Source organism: Heteronotia binoei, chromosome 17 (genome assembly GCF_032191835.1).
Source record: "Heteronotia binoei isolate CCM8104 ecotype False Entrance Well chromosome 17, APGP_CSIRO_Hbin_v1, whole genome shotgun sequence".
Lineage (NCBI taxonomy): Eukaryota > Metazoa > Chordata > Lepidosauria > Squamata > Gekkonidae > Heteronotia > Heteronotia binoei.
The window spans coordinates 11,367,756-11,391,653 of record NC_083239.1 but is presented as its reverse complement, the minus strand read 5'-3'; the positions used below and the strand labels follow the sequence as shown (position 1 = coordinate 11,391,653).

The following is a 23,898-nucleotide window of genomic DNA, read 5'->3' as shown; positions in this document are numbered from 1 at the left end:
AGGGACGTTTTCTAAGTGCTCTAAGTGGCCAGAATAATCACCATCGGCTACCGAGTAGACTGCCAAGTCCTTCACAGAACAGAGGAAAGCCAAATGGCTTTCACTATCTCTAATTTTTCAAAAATGTGCAAACCAAGCCTGAGAAACGAAGCCCCAAATTCTCCCCATTCTTATACACACCTTTGCTAAGGCCTTCACTTAAAAAAGAAAGTATTGATTTGATTGACTTCTATTCTATTCTATCAATATGCAAAATACATTAGCAGTGCTATGCAATGCTAAGCAGAGATACATCCTTCTAAGTCTTTTGAAGTCAATGCAATTAAAAGGATGTAATTCTTCTTATGATTATAACCAGGGCTTTTTTTGTAGAAAAAGCCCAGCAGGAACTCATTTGCATATTACACAACAGCCCTTGATGTCACCATTGATTCACACAGGACTTTTTTGTAGAAAAAGTCCAAAATGAACTCATTTGCATGTAAGGCCACACACCCCTGATGCCAAGCCAGCTGGAACTGCATTCCTGTGCATTCTTGCTAAAAAAAAAGCCATGATTATAGCTATAAATGGCATCAATCCTAAGAACAGTGACTGAAATGTCCAGTGGTAATGAACTGTATTTATTTGGGGGTCGGCATATGAGATTATACAGATATAATTTGAGATTATGAGTTATAATTTGAAATTAAGCAGAAATACTGCTTTTATTTTATATACATTGCACTTTGTTCCTGAAAGGAATAAGGATGATAATCTTAATATAAAAACCAAAAAAAAGGTATTATAGCTCCCCCCCCTCCATTTTAAGAGCAAGAAATGGAGGCAGAGAGGTTTGATGCATGCCTCTCTGAACATGTTGTTGTCTCCTTCACACATTTAGTTGTTTGTCTTTCTTTTAAAAGTGATGAGCATCTTTTTCATAAAATGATTAGGAGTGGCCAGCTCCACACATAAAAAAGTAATTGTCTCTCTTTAGCTGTTTATGTACACTGCCTTTGCCAGTTCATCGCTGGTTGGGAGCGAGTCACACCCTCTTTGATTGGACTCTTTTGGCTGCATCTCCTTTTCATTTCGACTGCATTTAGTAATGGGGACACACCTCTTTCTTGCAGAGCTGGACCTTCTTTGTAATAACATCTCCCCCCCCCCCTCCGCCCAAGCCCCACACGCTTCCTTCTGTTCACAAGCAACAGTCTCTCTTTGCTGGTAGTCGTGGTTCCTAGTAAATTACTGTCCAGATTCTGCCTCTGTCTTTCTGTTGGCAAGGAGGAGCCTTGGTGAATTTTTGTTAGTGGGAATTTCCAGTATAGTGTTGACATTCTTCTACAGAAGGTTTTTAAGTGGGAGCCAGATGCATCTGGTTTCTTGTGCTCATGGGCCTGGATGGATGTGCATGGAGGCACATGAAAGCTGTCTTCTACTGAGGCAGACCATTGGCCAGTCCTGTCTGTTATGACTGGCAGGGGTGCTCTGGAGTCTCAGGTGGAGAATTAAACAAGAGACTTTCTGCCTGCAGAGCAGATGAACATATATATATATATATATGAACATATGAAGCTGCCTTATACTGAATCAGACCCTCAGCCCATCAAAGTCAGTATTGTCTACTCAGATTGGCAGCGGCTCTCCAGGGTCTCAAGCTGAGGTTTTTCATGCCTGGACCCTTTTTCAGTTGGAGATGCCGGGGATTGAACCTGGGACCGTCTGCTTACCAAGCAGATGCTCTATCACTGAGCCACCATCCCTCCCAATGCTGTGCCACTAAGCCATCTCCCCTCTTTGGAACTGCCTTATACCAACTTAGAACTTTGGTGTATCCGTACCAGTATTCTCCGCTCGGACTGACAACAGCTCTCCAGGTTCTTTCCACATGACCTACTACGCAGTGCTTTTTTAAACTGAAGATGCCAGGGATTGAACCTGGGGCCTCCTGCATGCAAAGCTGATGTTCTACCAGGGAGCTATGGCCCCACTCCACCTGCCATTTCACACATAGCAGCAGCATGTTTTGAACTGTCGCTAATATGCTACAGGGCCATTGTAGGGTTTTTGCTAGTATATTTCTTACCCAAACATCAACAGCTTCGATAAACACAGCTTTTAAGTCCATTGAGGCCGAAGATTAGAGCATAATAAATTCATACCATGGATGGTAGCAGTGTGCAATGGTGCACATATCCACATAGGCACAAGAGAGAAGATACATCCAGTTCCTGCTTGAGGATTTCACTGGCAAAGGGAGCTGAACCCAGAAGAGTCACAACACTAAACTGGGAATTCACACTATCAAATATTTAACAGGATATCCCCCACAAACAGAGAGTGCTAGAAGCACACCTATATTCATCTGCACAGTGCTGAAGGGGATAGTAGCTGCCAAGAAATGACCACTTCACACTGCTAGCAAACTGGGCTAGGCAATGGATGCCATAGACAGTTCTTTGCCTACACTGACCTGTTTTGTTGCCTAAGTTTTCTTCTATTCTATCCCCACTGCATTGTTAGTTCATCTTTGCTGGCCGACTGAATTTGCAATCTGCCTTGAGTTGTAGTGAGAAAGGAGGGCTATAGACCAATAGTAATAGCAGCAGCAGCAGTAGTAATAATAGTATTAATAATGATAATAATAATGTCTTAGTTTTTACAGTGCCATCAAACTTCTAATTATTTTAATTGCATAGTTCATTACTATAAGCTTTCCTCTGATGAATCAGGCTCTTCCCCCATGAAAACCCGATGCCACAATAATTAGTCTTTAATGTACCACAGGACTTTTTGTTCATTGCAGTGAATCAACAGGCCCTGAGATCCAATCTTGCACGTTGCATAAATAGCTGAATGCAGCCATGCCATCTAGCTCAGTATGGTTTACTCTGATCGGCAGCAGCTCTCCATGGTTTCGGAGAAGGGTCTCCTCGAGCACTTGCGACCCCTTAATCAGCAGGGTCAGAGACTGAAGCAGAAACCTTTGTGTATGCAAAGAAGGGACAGCCAATGTGGTTTAGTGGTTAGAGTATCAGACTAGGATCTGGGAGTGCCAGGTTTGAATGCCCACTCTGCCATGGGAGTTCACTGTAGGGTTGCCAAACCCAGGTTGGAAAACTCGTGGAGATTTGGAGAAGAAGCCTGGGGAGAACAGGGTCCTCAATGGGATACAATGCCATACAGTCCACCCTTTACAGCAGGGGTATCAAACATGTGGCCTGAGGGCCAAATCAAACCCCCAGAGGGCTCCTGTCAGGCCCCCAAGCAACTGGCTGTCACCTGCTTCCTTCTCCCTCTCTTTTGCTTCCTTCTGCATCACAGCTTGCTTTGCCAGGCTCTCTCAATCGCACAGGAGCTACAGAGCCAACCCTCTCTTCCTCCTATTGGCTGAGGCTCCTCCCCCTCCTGGTCCCCTGGAGAAGGAAGGAAAGAGCCAGAGCTTCCTTTGCCCACTTCCCTGGATCCCATGGGAGAAATGGGGGAGGGACGGTGGCTCAGTGATAGAGCATCTGCTTGGGAAGCAGAAGGTCCCAGTTTCAATCCCCGGCATCTCCAAAAAAGGGTCCAGGCAAATAGGTGTGAAAAACCTCAGCTTGAGACCCTGGAGAGCCGCTGCCAGTCTGAGAAGACAATACTGACCTTGATGGACCAAGGGGGGGTCTGATTCAGTATAAGGCAGCTTCATATGTTCATAAGTTCAAATACAAAGAAAGCACCTTTAAGACCAACAAGTGCTAATGTTTTAAGCATGTTTTATTTTTTTAAAAAAAATATATATGTGTGTTTGTCTGCATCCTTTATAAAGTTTATATCTCTGCTACCTAATCTTAAATAGGTACACACACATGGCCCAACTCAACAAGATCTCATTTATGTCAGATGCATCCCTCATAACAAATTAGTTTGACACCCCTGCTCTAGAGTATCCATATTTTCCAGGGGGACTGATCTCTAGTCTGGAGATGAGCTGTAATTCCAGGGGATCCCCAGCTCACTGGGGTGTCCCGGGGCCAGTCACTCTCTCTTGGGCTAGCCTACCTCACAGAGTTGTTGTGAGGATGAAGTGGAGGAGGGGAGAACGATGTTGGTAAGCTGCTTTGGCTCGCCATTGGGAAGCAAAGCAGGGTATAAATAAAAATGAAATAGGCGCTCTGCCCCTGAGCCATGGCCCCTCTCCAAATGCATGAAACAGCCATGCCCCAGGATTTGAACCCAGGCCCAAACCAAGCAAAATAAATATTCTATCCATTGGGATACATTAGTGTATAATCATTTTTTTTAATGTTCTAACATCCACTACTCAGCACCCTAAATCCATGTTTTCCTTTGAAGACCACAAGAAGGATGAAACTGAAACATGCCTCAATTAATCATCGCAATAAACCAATTAACAGACTGATTGTAGATAAAGGGGGAAAGACACGCACACAGTTTTTCATCAAATGTGGCCACCTGTATCTTTCCACTTTCATCTCTGGGGCAGAAGGAGTTTCTTGGCTACACCTCCTTCCTGGTGCAACCACCCCACCTCTGTTTCCTCTCTATTATTTAAACAAAAAAGTTCTCAGTAGGAGGGTTTGAAAACTTTAGCTGGTTCCGCAAGCCGGGTACACTGGCCAATGAGTAGGAAGGACCAGAGAGGAAATGCAAGGACTAGGGATGCCTGAACACCCACTGGTTTGGCTCATGTCCTGTTTGACAACTGTGAACAAAGACCGGATTTTTGGTGATCAGTTCAACAGTTTGGTGACCTGTTCAAGGGTGTTCTGCAGGCTGTTTCATTGCATTCCTTGCCAACCGTGCAGTGCAGCGCAGTTGTCTTTTTGTTCATGCACATTCTCACGCAACCTGATGGAGTGCCATTACCCCTCGTCCTTGCTGCATAAGGCAATTGCTTAGACGGACAATTAGATCGCTCACAAATCATATAAAACCAGTCATCAAATAACGGCTGTTTTTTTCAATAAAATCCTACCCTTCAGTGTTCATTCAAATGATGCCAGTGGCTGCCGGTCAGTTGGAATTAGCAGTATTTTTGCACTTGCTCAGGTTTTTTTTTGGGGGGGGGGAACCCTGATGCAAACTGGTTTGGCAGAGATTTGCGGAATCAGAGCTGCTCAGAATGAACTGAACAGGCTGAGTGATCTATTCACATCTGATCACCACCTTTGAACGTGATAAGTTTGACATTCAAACACATTCATGCACAAACCCACAGGATCCCTAGCGAGGAGGTTTTCCTTGTAGGGCTGGATCAAGGAATTTCAGCACTTCAACTTAGCAAGGCAGCCATATCCCCTTGTGAGATGAATCTGCAGTGGTGTGAGGGAAGGAGAAGATGTCAGCCCCCTCCTCTATTGCTGGTGAGTGGCAGTCACCTGATACCCTGCCAGGTACCTTATTGTACCTCCCCAAGAGGACAGTTTGGTGGCTTGGGAGGAGAACTGTTCTTCCTTTTGGGATACAGAGACTGACCTGTTGTCTTTTGCTGTCCTGCAGAAATGAGAACTCCACCTGCCCATACATTCACACACAGGTTAGTGTGCACAGTTGCGTATAAACACAGCAGAACAAATGAGCAAGAGTTTGGCGGGATGTGGCTTCCTTGTTTTCCTTTTAAGCTTCAAGGACATAACTATGTTGTACTCTGGATAAATTAATCTTGCCTAAATACAGACTAGAAGAGGTCACCTGCAAGTTAAAGAGATGCTGGGAGGTGGGGATAAGCAGTTCCCAAATGTCTTTTTCCAAGACATGGCAGAGGACTCTAGCACTCCAGAGCTGGTTCCCCTGCCAAGCCACCCAATGGGAGGCACAAGAAGGGTGCTTCCCAGCCAGCTGCAGCTGGGGAGGCGACTGGTCTCCCATCCAGAGCAACACTGCAGCGATTTGGCTTGGACCCCTGGGGCAGCAGTGCCTCAGGCCCAGGAAGAGATGAATGTACTTTACTTGGGGCAACAGAATAACCCTTAACTGGCTCTCCGTTGAGGATGGGTATGAACCGAAAAACTGTGATTCATTTCATTTGGTGGTTCATTCCATCCCCGATTCGGTGGTTCAGTTCATTTCTTTTTTAAAATTTTCTGAGCAAATTGCGGTTCATTGGTTCGTTTGGTTCGGGAAGGCGTGGAATGGCCCCTGAGAGGGTAAGAAAGTGCAGATGCGCCGTGACATGCCTGGTGTGTTGACATCGCCCGGAAGTGATGTTATTGCACCAGGCACGTCGCAGGTGGGACACTCCATCACTTTAGGGAAAACTCTATGATAACCATAGAGACCCCCCCCCCCCACAAATGATAGAGCATCCCTCCCCCAGCGATGTGCCTGGTGTGATAATGTCACTTCTGGATGACATCATTGCACTGGGAATATAACAGCATAGAGACCTGCCAATCAAGCGTTGCTTGGAGATGAATTGCCTGGGCACCAGCCTGTCTGCTAACAATGAACTGATAATGACACCCCCAAAACAAGCTGTTTAATTGTTATCAGTTTGCCAAATGGTGCTGTGCGCAAAATCAAAATGAAACAGCTTGTTTTTGGGGGGTGATTTGTCTGTGTCATTATCGGTTCATTCGTGCTTCTATTTGCGCCCATCCCTCCTCTAGATGTGAACCCACTTCACATCCCAAGGGCCAGGCTAGCCGTAGAGGTAAGCTTCTCTCTAGCTAGTGCCGTCGACAGTTTTAGAACAAGCAGCTATTATAGTTTCCAACTGACCAGGAAAAAGACCCCTGTCCTTTTAGCCAAAGGCTGTCATACAGAAGTCAGCGGGTGAAGCTTTTCGCAGCATGGACATTTCAAGAGTTGCAAGAAGGATGAGTCCCAAAGTTGGTAGCCACAGCAGGGGGAAGGTTGCCTTAAAGCAGGCCACTGCTTGCATTCCCTAATTGGCAGTATGAGGATAATACGGCTGGTCTACCTTTCAAGATTGTAGTTAGCAGTACTGAGAAAATACATACAAAGTGAGGATAAAATGAAGGAAAGGAAACATGCAGTGTTTTCCCAGGGCAGTTGTGTTCGCACTCACACCTGCCAGGTACTGAGGGGAAAGAAACAGCAATGCATAGAACATGTGTGAACCACCAACTGCGACCATGCAGGGTTGCCAAATCCCTTGTCGACAGGATGCAGCTGTTGTAGTCACTCGCTGCTGCCTTCAAATGTCTGTTGCAAAATGTCAGACCATAAGAGAAGCTGGAGGTGGGGGTGGTGACCCTGTTCTCCTTTTAGCATACGAAGAACCAGCGCTAAGCTGGACTGGCCACAATTGCAAACCGACAGAAACTCGTCCAATTAGAAAAACTAATCCCACACACAGCGAGTCATCAGCCTATCGCTGCAGATCTTTAATTTCCGTCCTGTGTCGAAACACACAAGAGGAGTGGAGATGACTCACTGCTTGAATTTGGGCTACATTAACAATTATGCTAAGGAAGCGAGTGTGGTGTATGGCGGAGAGGCAGAGAACTACACAAAAGATGGCTGGTTTCCAGGGGGATCTCTGATGGGATTGCACTCTGCTGGGATGCCGGCAAAGGAGGCTGGACGAGGAAGACATCACTGTGCACCGACAACATGCCCTTTGAGCAAGAGCACAGCACAGAAGCACTAGAGGCAAGCTGGAAGGCCTGGGAGAAGGCCTGGAGTCAGAGGGCCTGGGAGGAGGAAGAAACAATTTGCAAATCCCCTCCCTCCAAATCCCGCCCCCTTCTTCCCAGGATTCTCCAAGTTTTCATGGGCTTGATCAGGATACATTTCCCTCCCTCCCTGTCCCTTAACTGACTGTGGACACTCCATGGATCCTGGAGCATTATCAAGGTCATGCTTCCACTTTCTTCCTTTCCATTTGCAAAATCAATGTTTTCCTGCGCACCTGGAGATGCCCCTGCCGTGTGGGTTTTAGCAGTCAGCACGAGCCACTTCTCTCCCTCCCCCCCCATTTATTTTAATTATATTAAAAACATTCTAGGCAGCCTTTTCACACAAATAGGGCTGCTAATTTACTACTAGAGATGGTGGTAAATTAGTTATGGCATAGCTTCTGAGGGATCTTGACGGTGTGCACGCTTCCTTTGTAAATTTACAGTGGATCACATGGGGGGGGGCTGGATTCCATGGAGTATTTCAGCAAGTAGAGGGGGGGCATTTTTGCCAAATTTCCTCCCCCCGCAGTGGCAAACCTTCAATACCTCCCTCTTGCCATTCCTAGGGGGAACCTAAGGTGTCCCTCATCCCTTAGAAGCAGCCTTTTGGGCTGCAGTGGGAACAGGAGATATAGGGAAATGCAACTCTGCTGACAGAAATTCTTCCATCAGCATAAATCTTTGGTGGGATCCAAGTCTTAGATTCCAGTAAAAAGAAAAGTAGACCATGTAAAGACACAGCAGTTCCGGAATCCTTTGTAGTTCCGGAATCCTTCTATGACTTCATCCTCTTCTGGTTCGCAGTGGGGACTCTCAGTCGCTAAGGTGATCTTTGAAGATGCTCGGTAACTTCAGAGGGTTCAACATCCAGCAGCAAGATTGCTGGCTGGTGTGGATTACAGCTGATGCATCCTACTAGTCTTACAACACTAGACTCTGATTAGTTTCCAGGAATGCTTCCAAGTCCTGGGTCTGGCCTTTAAAGTCCTAATCAGTCTGGGGCTGGAGGAAAACCACCTGCTCCTGTATGAACCTGCCCGTCAGCTCAGATCTCCTACAGAGGGCCTGTTCCCAGACCCAACTTGCACGCCACCTTAGAGGAGCAGAAAGGGTCTGCAAAATAGCTTCTTCGGCCATTGGCTTATACAGCACATCTGTAAAGTGTGATGATGACAGTCACGTGGGCAGTGTCCACAGTGCTGCCCAGGGTAGCTGTAGATCCAGGCACTGCCAAACCTGGCCATGCCTTAATGCTAAAAGGACATCCGCAATGCTCGTGAATTAACCCTAGGACACATACACCAGCTGCACACATTTCCCAGAAAAGATGCCACTTACTTCTTGGCTCCCGGGGTCCGTCAACAGTCACTTTAATGGCTCGATGATAGGTTGCAACTTGGGTGGGGTTCGTGAAGACTGTGATAGTCAACGTGAAGCTTTTTCCTGGACAGGGAGAAAGAGGGTGAGAGAAAAGCATCCATGAGCCAAAGACATGAGCAAACAGACACGGGTTGCAATGCTTCATTTAAGCAGTGGCTTCTCAAAGTTGGTCTCCCATCACTACCCTGTTCGAACAGATGCCCTACCAGCACCTGAGATCACAGGAGTGAAATAGTCAGAGGGAGTAAAATGAACAGTCCGAAACTAAAAGTTCTTGGACAAACCGGCTTATGATGAGGAGACAAGCAGAACTTAGGTTTTGTCCCTCCCATCACCAGTATAAAGGAGAAGAAGAAGAAGAAGAAGATATTGGATTTATATCCCACCCTCCACTCCGAAGAGTCTCAGAGCGGCTCACAATCTCCTTTCCCTTCCTCCCCCACAACAGACACCCTGTGAGGTAGATGAAGATATTGGATTTATATCTCGCCCTCCACTCTGAAGAGTCTCAGAGCAGCTCACAATCTCCTTTACCTTCCTCCCCCACAACAGACATCCTGTGAGGTAGATGAAGATATTGGATTTATATCCCGCCCTCCACTCCAAAGAGTCTCAGAGCAGCTCACAATCTCCTTTACCTTCCTCCCCCACAACAGACATCCTGTGAGGTAGATGGAGATATTGGATTTATATCCCGCTCTCACAATCTCCTTTACCTCCCTCCCCCACAACAGACACCCTGTGAGGTGGGTAGGGCTGAGAGGACTCTCACAGCAGCTGCCCTTTCAAGGACAACCTCTGCCAGAGCTAAGGCTGACCCAAGGCCATGCTAGCAGGTGCAAGTGGGGGAGTGGGGAATCAAACCCGGTTCTCCCAGATAAGAGTCCGCACACTTAACCACTACACCAAACTGGCTCTCCATGATAAAGGATTGTGTAAGGTGTGATGTGAAAGGGCTCCATCTGAGATCCTGGAGAGACTCTGCCAGTCAGAGGAGACCAAACTGACTTTGATAGACCAATAGCCTGATTCATGATAGGACAGCTTCATGCTTTCATATTCTTGGGGAGGAACTGTGGCTCAGCAGCAGAGCATCTGCTTTCTATGGAGGCCCAAGCTTCAGTTCCCAGAATCTCCAGTTAAAAGGATGAAGAAGCAGATGATGGAAGAAGACCTATTCCTGAGACCTATTCCTGGAGAGCCACTGCCTATCAGAATAGACACTGTGACGGACTAATGGTGATAGAGTATTGGTCTATCGTAGTGTCTATCACAATGTCTAATTCAACCTTGGCTGAGTCGTAAAAATATCAGCCTTGCACTCAGAAAGTCCCATGTTCAGTTCCTGGTACCCACCATTAGGTAACTGGGAGTAGGCACTGGGCAAGATCCCAAAGCACCTCTGCCCCCCATTTTGGTAAGTTGTAAGACCTGGTAAAAAATAAAGGCAAAAGATCTGAAGAAAAAAACAGAGTATAAAGCTTCATATGCTCAAGCTGGAAACCTAACATATCACTACGTTTTGATGGCATGCGGTCGACGTGTGTCATCTGGTTTATGCATCAAAATGGTTGACCCTGATCCAAAATTTTTTTTACATGCATAGGAATTTCCTTGGATGCATTCTATCTATCCTCTGCTTCTGCGGTATTTCAATCCATCAAACGTAGACTACTAGATATCCAGCTGCAACGTCTGACTGAGGCAGCTCGGAAATCTTGCTCCCCAAATCACCTGGGTTTATCTCAGACTCCTGGGCTTCTACCTCCCTATTTCCACTTTTTAACTGATCCTCACCAAAGAAGAGCACTCATGCTGGCTAGATTCAATGCATTACCATCAGCCATCCTTTTCGGAAGATATCACAGAATCCCCTACAATCTTAGACGATGCCCTTGTAGCCAAGGAGTCATCGAAACCGTCCCTCATGTTCTTCTGGACTGCTCTTTCTATAGCAGTCCTCGAGCAAGATACCTAGATGCTCTGCTCTCCGACCATCAAGGCCTTTCTGACAGTGCCAAGGTCCGCTTTTTACTCCACGGGAAACACAACTTTGTCACTACTCACGTTGCTTGCTTTTTACAGGTTGCGATTCAAATCAGAGAGGCTTTTATTCATGCATAGCCCACAGCTAGTTTATGTCATTTAACTTTTGCTGGTTTTTAAGATTTTATTATATTCTATAGTGTTACTGTTGGTTTTAAAGTATACTGTATTCTTACATTAATGCCAATAAAGGTCTAATGAATGAATGAGTGTCATCTGGTTTATACTCCAGGTTCACACATACACCTGATCACTGTTCCTCGAAAGGAGCATGATGAACAAATCCTGGTTAGAAATTAACTCCAGCGATCAGTGACGAAGCCATGTGGGCTACTCAGGGTTATCTTTCCATTCACTAGCTGGCTCTTTTGTGTAAAGTGAAGTAAAGTTGCAGCCCACTTATGGAAACCCCATAGGGTTTCCAAGGCAAGTGATTAAGCACAGGTGGCTTGCCATTGCTTTCTTCTGCAAAGTCCCCCATCCAAGCACCAGCCCAGATGAGCTTCAGAGATCTGATGAGATGATGCTAGAACACACCATTCTAGCTTCCCAGCTGGGTCTCTTAAACTAGATTCACTTTCATTGCACACTCCATTGTGAAGGGGGAAATGGGGGGGGGGGGGAGGAGGGAGGTGTGAACTAAAACTCATTAACATAACTGGTTATGCTTACTGTCTGAATGTGGCCACTTGGTCCAAATAATAAATAAATACATAAGATGAATTCCATCACTACTAGGACTGATCCGTAAATTCAGAAAAGCCGCACTCCTGCAACCATGACAAATACAGATGAGGGAATCTACTGCATCTAATCCCCCCCCCCCCCGTTAAAAACTCTTTGCAGGGGAAAGCCAGGGAGCAGGATTCATGCCCTGCCTTTTCTCAGATACCCTATCTTTCCAAGTGCTGGGATTTTTAACGACATAAGGAAATGTTTGCATTCAAAAGTGGGGTAGCCCAAAGTCAGCTGATGCATATGATTGAGGTGGGCTTCATATAGTTGCCCGTGGTCCCTCCACTCTGCTCAGTAAAGTTTGGAGGCTTCCTCAAATGTAAGTGGCTCTTGCACCAGAATAGGGTGTCCCTCCTTACATTCATCCCTAAAATGCCACAATAAAGTACTCCTCAGAGTTCTTGACACTACTGTGGAAACTTCCATTACATCTGCGCTGCCAAAAATTCAAAAACGCTGAGAAAATTGCAGCAATGGAAAAGCTATTGTTTTGCTTCAGCAGAAAGGATGAGGACCATCTCTGAGCTTTTGTTTAGAGTAACAGCTCAAAAGGTTACAAGAACTCAGCCTTTTATTAGAACCAACCCAAATGACAGACAACCGTGTGTAAGCTTTCCAGTTCCCCAGAACTCATCAGCAGGCTGTTGTCCCTCAAGACGTTCAATAAATTCTACTGGCTGGATAGCGTCGCCAGCTGCCCTGCAGGCAATCCTCAGAAGCAAAATGGGGGCACAAACTTCAAAATCGGCATGGGAATGCGGTGACATCATTTCCCATTTCAGAACTGGAAATGATGTCATGGCATTGCAGAATGCTGTAAGAATTTCCCAAATGCCCTGGAAATGTGAAGAGTACTGGTCAACAACATGGCATCACTTCCACTTCTGAAACTACAAGTGACATCACAAGATCACTGTTGAGAGCCAAGGGCTCTGTGACTACTTTGTCCATCTTTGTGGTTCCAGCTAAGCCCCAAGGCCAGCAAAAGAGGAGAGGTGGTTAACAGCACCTTGTTCCTTCTTCTCCCTTTCCAAGTCCCTTCACAGCCTGGAGCTTCTTTCCTGGCCTGCTGTTTGGCCCCCCCATATGGGCCAAGCTATAGGGTTGCTATAAGGGGAGGGACGGTGGCTCAGTGGTAGAGCATCTGCTTGGGAAGCAGAAGGTCCCAGGTTCAATCCCCGGCATCTCCAAAAAAAGGGTCCAGGCAAATAGGTGTGAAAAACCTCAGCTTGAGACCCTGGAGAGCCGCTGCCAGTCTGAGTAGACAATACTGACTTTGATGGACCAAGTGTCTGATTCAGTATAAGGCAGCTTCATATGTTCAAGGTTGCCAGGTCAGTGTTGGAAAATACCTGGAGATTTTGGGGGTGGATCTGGGAAAGGGTAAGGGTCTTCTGTGAACTCTACCTCTTCAGGCATGGTCCTCAAAAACTCCTGGCACTTGCGGAGGCTGTGCTGGCAACTCGGCCTTCTCTGTTTTGGTGTTGGTTGACAGATAGAATGTTCTAAAACAAGCCAGCTCTGGAGTTCCAAGGCCATATAGTTGGGTTGTGGGGTGGGCTGATGATATCTGTAAAGGCCAAACTACACAATACAGTTTTTAACTGTACATGGCAGCTGTGAGGAACTTCTGGGCCCTGCGGCACTTGGAGAATACCTTCCCCACAGCTGCTGTGCGACTGAGTGGAGGAAATATATCATTAAAATACATACATCGTGTAGTTTTGCCCTAAGACTAATACTGAATGTCTGGATACCTGCCTGCTTTCCCCATGTTCCACTCAGTCATCTGTAAACAGACCAACATGACAAAAATATCTTAAGACCCCACAACAGTCATTAAAAAGTAGTATCAGTTCCCCCAAAAGCAAACTGTAGGTCTTTGGAATCCCCACCCCCCAGCTTCAAGTCTTGGATTTTCGGTTCCTTCAATGGCTACATTCTCCTTTGCCAAATTGTTCTCTCTCTACATCTGGAATTTCCTGTCCCTCAAGAAAGAGAGAGAACCAAGAGACAATATTTATGTGCTTGATTTAGTACTCTTTTTAAAAAAACCCTGCCTTTCTTCCAAAGGGTTCATGGTTCTCCTTATCTTCATGCTATGGTCATAATAACCCTATGAGGCAGTAGGGTTACCAATCCTCAGGTGGGGGCAGGGGATCCACTGGTTTGGAGGCCCTCCCCCCACTTCAGGGTCATCAGAAAGCAAGGGGGAGAATGTCTGCTGAGCACTCCATTATTCCCTATGGAGACCGAGAATTGATCTATGGGTATCTGGGGCTCTGGGGGGGGTACCTGTTTTTTGAAGTAGAGACACCAAATATGTAACATAGCATGCAATGGTCACATTCAACAGCCAGTTTCCTTATCACTACCCTTCCAGGAAGCCCCACCAAACAATGGGCACATCCACAAACCAATTGCCCTTTCATCACACCCCCTCCAGCCTAGAAATAGCAGCTCTCCAGCAGCCCTGGCCCCACTCAATGCACAGCAGCCAAGAAGGTCAGAGCGCCTGCTCCGGCTGCAACGCCACTGAGGATGTTCTCCGCAGCTGAGAACGAAACGTCTGGAAGAAAAAACTTTCTCCAGTAGAACACGGCACTTGAGCCCGAAAGATTCTACAAACCCTAATGATGTTACCAGCCGTGAAAACCTGAAATCTTTGATAACATGCAATGACTCTTCTCAAAACACCTGCCAACTTTCAAAAAGATTGGATCAGGGGGTCCAATTCTATGAGCCCCCAAAGAAGGTACCCCTATCCATCATTATTTCCAATGGACAGAAGGCATTTAAAAGGTCCCTTTAAATGCGATGGCCAGAACTCCCTTTGGAGTTCAATTGTGTTTGTCACAACCCTGCTCCTGGCTCCACCCCAATGTCTTATAGCTCCACCCTCAAAGTCTCCTGGCTCCACCCCCAAAGTCCCCAGATATTTCTTGAATTGGACCTGGCAACCCTTTGAGCAAGTTAGGCAAAGAGAGAATGGCAAGCAGAAGGTCCCTCAGTGAACAGGAAATCTGAGCCTCCCCAGGCCTCAGCCAGCGTCCTAATCGCTACACCACACTGGCTGTTAGCGCTTCTAGGAGCCATTTTATGTACTCCCAGGGTAGTGTAACAATGCTGCAAGAGCATCAATTTGAGAAAAGGGGACAGGCTGCCTTGGAGCTCCCTTTAGCCAAAATTAAACTCCAGCAAACTAGTCATGCTTCATTCCCTGAAAATAGTATGTGACCAAAAGCTTTTGCGAATTGCCAGAGGCACTTTTTTTTTCTGGCTTTGGGTTTAGAATAGTTCCCCAATGGTGGATTCAGATGCCAGATGACGTGCGAGCCCTGCGGGACTTCAACCAGTTCCGTAGGGCTTGTAAAACCACCCTCTTCCAACTTGCCTTCTAAGGTGGAATCTTGGCAATGACACCCAGCCATCTTTATATATGTATTGAACTGTAGCACCATTAATTTATATTGGTTTTAATTTATTTACCTAACTTAAACTTATGAATTTGTAATTTAACTGTATTTTAACTGTATTTTATTGTATTCACTGTATTTTATAGTAATATCATGGTATATACCATGTCTTGTAAGCCGCCCTGAGCCTGCCTTGGCGGGGAGGGTGGGATATAAATAAAAAATTATTATTATTATTATTATTATTAGAAACTGGGGTCTAGGGGCTACCATTGGTTGCCAGTACGGATGAGGATTCCCCTAATTTCTGGGGCTCCAGTCCACTGCTGGCCAACTGGCTGGTGGGGGAAACCCCTCCTACAACATCGACCACCAGTGGCCACCCCTCTCCCTTCGCTCCTGTGAGATTGAAAGAGCCCTCCAGCTGACTGGCAAGAGCACATGGCCTACTGATCAGTTGGAGGGCCCTTTAAATCTTGCAGGAGGAGAGGGGAGAGAGAGGGGCAGCTGCTGCTTGCACATCAGAACTCCAAGTGGCATGCAGATCACCCGGCCCTGCTCCCAATAATAATAATAATAGTAGGATGATAAAGGTAAGGTTCCCTTTAAATGGTTTTTGCAAGTGAGCCTTCCAAGGGGCTGCATCCCCAATGTGATGGCATCACTTATGTATTATGTCATCATGTCGGGGACATCCCCCTCCCCCTCCTGGAATGCCCCCCAAAGCCCCCCTCTGCAATAGGTAAGGACCTGGCAACCCTACATTGGCCAGGCATTGACATGCATTAATTTACCTCACGCATTGCTGCAACAGTCCTGCAGAAGAGCAGCTAGCATTAAGAACATAAGAGAAGCCATGTTGGATCAGGCCAATGGCCCATCCAGTCCAGCACTCTGTGTCACATAAGAACATAAGAGAAGCCATGTTGGATCAGGCCAGTGGCCCCTCCAGTCCAACACTCTGTGTCACATAAGAACATAAGAGGAGCCCTGTTAGATCAGGCCGATGGCCCATCCAGTCCAACACTCTGTGTCACATAAGAACATAAGAGGAGCCATGTTGGATCAGGCAATGGCCCCACTAGTCCAACACTCTTTTTCACATAAGAACATAAGAGAAGCCCTGTTGGATCAGGCCAATGGCCCATCCAGTCCAACACTCTGTTTCACACATAAGAACATAAGAGAAGCCCTGTTGAATCAGGCCGATGGCCCATCCAGTCCAACACTCTGTGTCACATAAGAACATAAGAGGAGCCATGTTGGATCAGGCAATGGCCCCACTAGTCCAACACTCTTTTTCACATAAGAACATAAGAGAAGCCCTGTTGGATCAGGCCAATGGCCCATCCAGTCCAACACTCTGTTTCACACATAAGAACATAAGAGAAGCCATGTTGGATAGCTGGCTATGCTTGTGGCTGCCACCAGCTCCTGTGGCAGTGAATTCCACATGTTACTCACCCTTTGGGTGAAGAAGGACTTCCTTTGATCCGTTCTAACCCGACTGCTCAGCAATTTCATCGAATGCCCACGAGTTCTTGTATTGTGAGAAAGGGAGAAAAGTACCTCTTTCTCTACTTTCTCCATCCCATGCATTATCTTGTAAACCTCTCTCATGTCACCCCGCAGTCGACGTTTCTCCAAGCTAAAGAGCCCGGAGCGTTTCAACCTTTCTCCGTTGTCATTCCCATGAGGGCCAAGACCGTGGCCAGCCGCAGTCCACCTGGGTGAGTTGGTGGCTGTTGCCAGTCTGCTGGGTAGGGATGTTCTCTCAGCCACGAGGCCACCACAGTTCTATAATTGCAACCTCTCCAGGATAGGGCCTGGTGATCTCCCCAGAATGACAACGGATCTCCGGACTACAATGGACACTTCCCTTGGAGGAAATGGCTGCTTTGGAGAGTTGACTTAATGGCATTATACCCTAGGGAGGTCCCTCCCTCCCATCCTCCACAGGCTCTACCTCCCAAATCTCCAGGGATTTCCCAACCCAGAGTCAGCAAACCCACCCACTTCTCCTATCAACATCACAAATATATACACACAATTGCTCTAAAATATTTTACTCATCCAGCGGCACTGGCAGAGCTGAACTTTGGAGTGAAAGTCCAACAAAGCCACAGGGAAGAGCCCCATGCAGGCTGCAGCGAGAACACCCAAGGTCTGCCTAGCTCATATCCACCTTTATCCCTCCACCTCCTTCCCTCTCTGGTGCATTCTGGGAATTGTTGTTCTCAAAATTTCTGACGTATAGAAGGAACCCTAAATCCACTAAATCTAGTTTCTGAAATTACCTAACTGCACTCATTGCCCTCACACTTCAGTCTCTGGCTGGACACAGAGCTTACATGTGACCTTACCCATGGCCAGTCCTAGCTCTGATTTACAGTGCTGACTCCAGTTAGTAGTGTTGCCAATCCCCAGGTGGTGCCTGGAGATTTCTTGGGATTACAGCTGATTTCCAGGTGACAGAGATGAGTTCCACTGGAGCAAATGGCCGTTTTTGGAAGGCAGACTGTATGGCGTTATACCCCACTGAAGTCCCGCCCCAAACCCTGACCTCCCTGGGCTCCACCCCCAACATCTCCAGGAATTTCCCATCCCACAGCTGGCAACTCTAGTTTTCAGGAAGCACCAGGGCAGAACATCCTTGATGGGAGCTCCTTTCTAAGAAGACTCCCCTCCTTGCCACTGCCCAGTCTTTGGTCCACTTCTTCTGAACCACAAGCATGCTTCCATCATCAGGTTGCCAACCTTCAGGTGGTGCCTGGGGTACTCTAGGAATTCCAACTGATCTCCAGACTATAAAGATCATTCCCCTTGGAGAAGGTGGCAACATCAAAAGGTGGCTTCTATGGCATTATACCACACAGAGGTCTCTCGTCCCTGAACTCTGCCCTGTCCAGATCTGCCCCCAAATCCCCAGGAATTTCCCAACATGGAGTTGACCACCTTATGCCCTAAGCTTTTGCTTTCAGAGTTGCGTCAGACATGAAGGACTTTCTTGTTCTCCCAAAAGAGAGAACAACTTTCTTGTTCTCTCAAAAGAGGTCGGTAACATGAGCTGCTAAGACCATGGTCACTGCCTTCCAGAAAAGGCAGTGAAATGTGGAAACTAGGAACTTGGAAGGGAATGGAAGAGCCCTGAAGTCTGAAATTTTCTAGCCACAAACCCCCAAGATTCGATATGGGCTTGAGACCAGCACAGATGTTACCACTAGACTGGCTGGCTACAGATCATGACAGCATCTGTGATGGTTGGCTTGTACACCCAGTTTTGTCTTGGCTGACATCTTCAGAGTAAAACAGCATCCTCCACCATGTTTCATCACCAGGTCATAATATAATCTTCGTTAGGGCTTGCCTTGACCACGCTTTAAGCAGTCACGGCTCAACAATAGACCATGTACGGAGCATCGCTCCTCACACATGCCTCATTTTGAGCAGGAGCTCACAAGAGTGGAGCTCCAGAACCTTTATAGTGTTCTTTCTATCTTACCCCCCCCCCAATACTTGCTTCTGGGCTCCATTGTTCAACCCCCCCCCCCGTGAGAATTTTGCTGAACTCTAAGATTTGACAAACTTTCTAATATTTTCCCCACAGAAAATGGGAAAAGGTAGATGCTGAGTTGATATCATTTAGTCCACCTTCTGGTGATGTCAGGGTGTGTGTGGCATATGCAAATGAGTTGTGCTTATGAGCTCCGGCACCTCTTTTTCTACAAAATGACACCTGCCCATATATTTATTAAAACGTTTACTAACCTGAGTTGCCTATCCCAAGAAGGCTTTCCAAAACCTACCCAAAGTCAGTTAACTTAAAATGCAATGCTACATAAAACAACTAACATTAAAATCCTAATCAAATATCAAATCCATGGAAAGGCCTCCAACACAACTGTGCTTCCACTAAATAAAAAGAGGCAGCCAGATACTAAGAAGCCAAGATGCATCCAGAAGAAAGAAGAAAAGCTTCAGGGGGGTTGAGGCCCTGCAGTACTCTAGAAACCTACCACGGCATTTGAATTATCTGAAAAACACAGATCTCCCTGCTCTGTTCCCTCTTGCCAAGGGCTGTTGCAAGCTTTGTACTTGGCCCTGCTCTCTTCTGCGCCTTTCCTTTCTGCAGGTGAACCTTCCGCTAGCATTCCCACAACAGAAACAATGTTGTATTTTCTGCTGACCTGGTGGGGGGGTGAGAACTAAGGACTTGGGGCATGGGGGGGGGGGGAGAACATGCTAGAGAAAAAGAAGGAAATCTCCTAGTTGACACCTCAGGCTCCCACATGCTGGCAAATTTTTCAGATGAGCAAATCTCCCTTCCCACTGCTCATAAGAACATAAGAGAAGCCATGTTAGATCAGGCCAATGGCCCATCCAGTCCAACACTCTGGTCGTTTTCGCACTCACCTTAATCAGCAGCGACGACCCTCTTCACCGCGCAGGATCTGCACAGATTTCGCACTAATTGCCGCGGAGCACCCAGAAGAGCCGGAAAGTCCCGGCGCTTTTGCGGCGCAAACGGAAACCGCCAAAAACCAGTTCCCGTTTGCGCCGCAAAAGCGCCAGGACTTTCCGGCTCTTCTGGGTGCTCCGCGGCAATTAGTGCGAAATCCGCGCAGATCCTGCGGGTGAAGAAGGTCGTCGCTGCTGATTAAGGTGAGTGCGAAAACGACCTCTGTGTCACACAGTGGCAAAAATTTTTTTATATATACACACACATTGTGGCTAATACCCACTGATGGACCTCTGCTCCATATTTTTATCTAAACCCCTCTTGAAGGTGGCTATGCTTGGGGCCGCCACCCCCTCCTGTGGCAGTGAATTCCACATGTTAATCACCCTTTGGGTGAAGAAGTACTTCCTTTTATCCGTTTTAACTTGTCTGCTCAGCAATTTCATCGAATGCCCACGAGTTCTTGTATTGTGAGAAAGGGAGAAAAGGACTTCTTTCTCTACTTTCTCCATCCCATGCATTATCTTGTAAACCTCTATCATGTCACCCCTCAAAGTCAAGAAAACATACCATTTTTAAAATCTTGTTTTTATCCAGACATATACCCCACGGCTTTCACCATCATTCTCCCCTCCTCCACTTTATTATCAGAACAACAACACTGTGAGCCTAGGTCACCTGATAATCTGATACATGGCAACCCTCTTTGATTTGCCATCTGTAAGTAGAGGCACAGTTCCCCTTACCACCTCATTATGCTGATCTGATCTGGAGGTGAGAGTGTGAGGTTAGTTCCGAGGAGGCCTGGTTTCAAATCCCCACTCAGTCACTGAGTTGTCAACAGATAGAGATAAATGGCCTGGAGATAAATGGCCTCTCCCTTTTATAAGGGCTTTGCATATGGACATGGGCAGTTGAAGCTCATGGCGTTTTCATTGCACGGAGTTAAAACAACACAACTTGGCGAAAATCAGCCCTTAAAGCCTGATGGCAGCTTTTCAGAGGTCAGTAGTTAATTAAGTCTTTGACACGCTCGTTCTCACCCACCTAGCAAAATTGTTGTGCGGAAAATATTTAGGCGGTAAGAACCATGTATGCTACGATGACCTTCTTGGAAGAAAGGGAGGGGGGCGGAAATGTGACAGATTGGCAAGGGTCCTAGGATATCTATTTACAGAAATCTATCTTCTGCAAGCAATCATTTTTACTGCTACAAAATGAGAGATTTTTAGCACAGAGTTCAGACCATTCTGCATGAGATTTTACACCTAAAGACAAAGGCCTTTCTGCTGACTTCCATGGGCTTTGTTTGAAGTGGAAACCCAATCCCTGACATTTCCCAAGGACTCCAGACTACCGTAATTTCTTAGGCCAGACATGGAGACCGGAGCGTGTATGTTTGGGGGGGGGGGGGGTCGTAATGAATTCAAGAGTCAAGTTCTGATCGAGCTGCATTCAGTTTGGAAATTTGTGGATGGAGGATGGAAAAAGAGGAGGGGGAAGGGAGGAGACTTCAACGAATAATTGAGTACAGAAATGAAAGCTTTAATTCATAAAAGCAAAACATTTTCCATTCATCAACCTGCAAGCAGTTAAGGGGGGGTGGAGAGAGAGAGACTGAAAGAAAAGCCTGCAACTTGGGTCAGGAGCCAACAGGAAAAGCGGAAATGTCTGAAAGAATGTAAACTATTTAGGTTTCATCCAGAGCAACAAGTAAACAGTTATTACACGCAAATCGTTCTTAAGATCACTAGGCCTTAATGCTGAGGAGTAAAAAAAAAAAAGATACTTTGTAGGGTTTGCTATGTCCACATTCAGAGCGCTGAGGAGCGTGACTACAGCATATCCCTTGAGAAGGAGCCTGTGCAAACCCCACGCAGATGTTGTGGAGACAGTGTGTACAAAAAAAAAACCCGCCCTAAAAAACAGCAGCAGCCACTGCTGATGAACCGTTAGAAAAAATATAAAACTTGCTTGAACTCTTCTCTAAGAGCATATAATGTGTCCTGCTGGATCAGACCAGTGGTCCGTCTCATCTAGCATCCTGTTTCACACAGTGGCCAACCAGTTGCCCTGGAAGGTCTACAAAGGGGCCTTAGAAGCCAGGACCTTCCCTTGATGTTGCCTTCTTAATAGAGATGCCAGCCTCTAAGTGGGACCGGGGGATTCCAAGGAATTGCAGGTCATCTTCAGACTACGGAGAGCAGTTCACCTGGATAAATCAGTTCACCAACGCTGACCTAAACAACAACAACAGGACAGCCTGTGCTGCAGACCAGATTGACCTGGATTCTAATCTCTCAACTAAAAGGGCCCTTTGGCAGATAGTCAGCTTCAGGCAAGCTTCAACCATCTCACTGCCTAACCTACCTTATAGGGTCTGTTTGGAAAATGATGTCACCAGGGGTCATTTTGTAGAAAAACAAGTGGTGGAGCTCATCCAGGGATTGTTATGCAGCTGCACATACTATTCAATGGACAAGAAGGTGGAACTCTCAGAAGGAGGAGGTGGAACTCTCAGAAAGGTTCAGGAGCTGCGCTCCTGTGAGCTCCCATTGAATCTGAGGCCTGGATGTCACTGATTTCATTAGACCAAAGCAGAATCAGCTTCTTCACTCAGGACAGGACACCAGGACTTCTGCTGCCTCTCAAACAAACAAACCCCCTTAACAATGCCGTACTAAAATCTTCCCGCTTCATTTACTTAATCCATTTTTTTTATCCCACTCTTTCCTCCAAGGAATTCAGAGCAGTGTTCTAGGTTTTTTTTTTTTTTTTTAAAAATGATTTACTTTATTAATTTGAAAGGGAGGGTGGAAGGGAGAAGCCGTTCCCTGCCCACAAGGAGCCTGCAAATCCTTAACAAACAACCACAGCTGAATTGTTTGAGCTGCATCTGTAAATGTATCTTCAAATACAGCTTGAGCAGCAACAGGTAAAAATATTCAGTTTTGTATCTTGAAAGGCTTTACCTGCCAGTTGTTGCATATGAAAGGCATGGGGCAGAGGTGCATAACCTGTGGCTCTAGTGCCAGATTTGGCTCTTTAAAAAAAAAAATATATATATATATATATATATAGGATTTTTAAGTTGAGGTCTATTAGTGGGGTAGGTGGGCTGCTGAGCAACCAGTATGTGAAGGGAATGGCAGGCAAATATTTTTATGGGACTGACGGGCTTCTTGGAGAGGCTTTACAGGAAAGGAGCTGAGAGAGGTGAACACTTTTCAGTAATGCAGGTGGGAACCATGCACAGATTTATGTTGTAAGCCGCCCTGAGCCACCTAGTGGGAAGGGCGGGATATAAATCTTAGATAAATAAATAAAATAAATAAATAAATTTATGTCAGTGCACTGAAACAGTTGGATGAACATATGAAGCTGCCTTCTACTGAATCAGACCCTCGGTCCATCAAAGTCAGTATTGTCTACTTAGACTGGCAGCAGCTCTCCAGGGTCTCAAGCTGAGGTTTTTCACACCTATTTGCCTGGACCCTTTTTTGGAGATGCCAGGGATTGAACCTGGGACCTTCTGCTTCCCAAGCAGATGCTCTACCACTGAGCCACCATCCCTCCTACATATGAAGCTGCCTTCTACTGAATCAGACCCCTGGTCCATCAAAGTCAGTATTGTCTACTTAGACTGGCAGCAGCTCTCCAGGGTCTCAAGCTGAGGTTTTTCACACCTATTTGCCTGGACCCTTTTTTGGAGATGCCAGGGATTGAACCTGGGACCTTCTGCTTCCCAAGCAGATGCTCTACCACTGAGCCACTATCCCTCCTACATATGAAGCTGCCTTCTACTGAATCAGACCCTCAGTCCATCAAAGTCAGTATGGTCTCCTCAGACTGGCAGTGGCTCTCCAGGGTCTCAAGCTGAGATTTTTTCACACCAATTTGCCTGGACTCTTTTTTGGAGATGCCGGGGATTGAACCTGGGACCTTCTGCTTACCAAGCAGATGCTCTACCACTGAGCTACCGTCCCTCCCCATTGTGCAGGGTGCTCCTGTACATGTATAATACTTATTGTGAGACCCCAGGTTTCCTCCTGTCAACAACAACAACTCTAAATAGAAGACGAAAGAGATGGCAGTAACAAGTGATAAATGGGTTCAACAGTCTTGTGAGGTAGGCTATGTTGAGAGACAACAACTTGCCCAAGACCACTTAGTTAGCCCAACCAGATAGGACTCCAGATTTCCCTCCCCCAAAATCCTAAAAGTTCAT

General features: G+C 46.4%; 1 protein-coding gene across 1 annotated transcript in view; it reads right to left on the bottom strand.

The window, feature by feature from the left end:
* Positions 1 to 23,898, bottom strand: part of RUNX3 (RUNX family transcription factor 3) — a 97,355-nt gene that overhangs the window by 61,349 nt on the left and 12,108 nt on the right. The window contains 1 exon segment of the mRNA XM_060258428.1: positions 8,973 to 9,077. Within this exon segment, the coding sequence (XP_060114411.1) occupies positions 8,973 to 9,077 (105 nt within the window).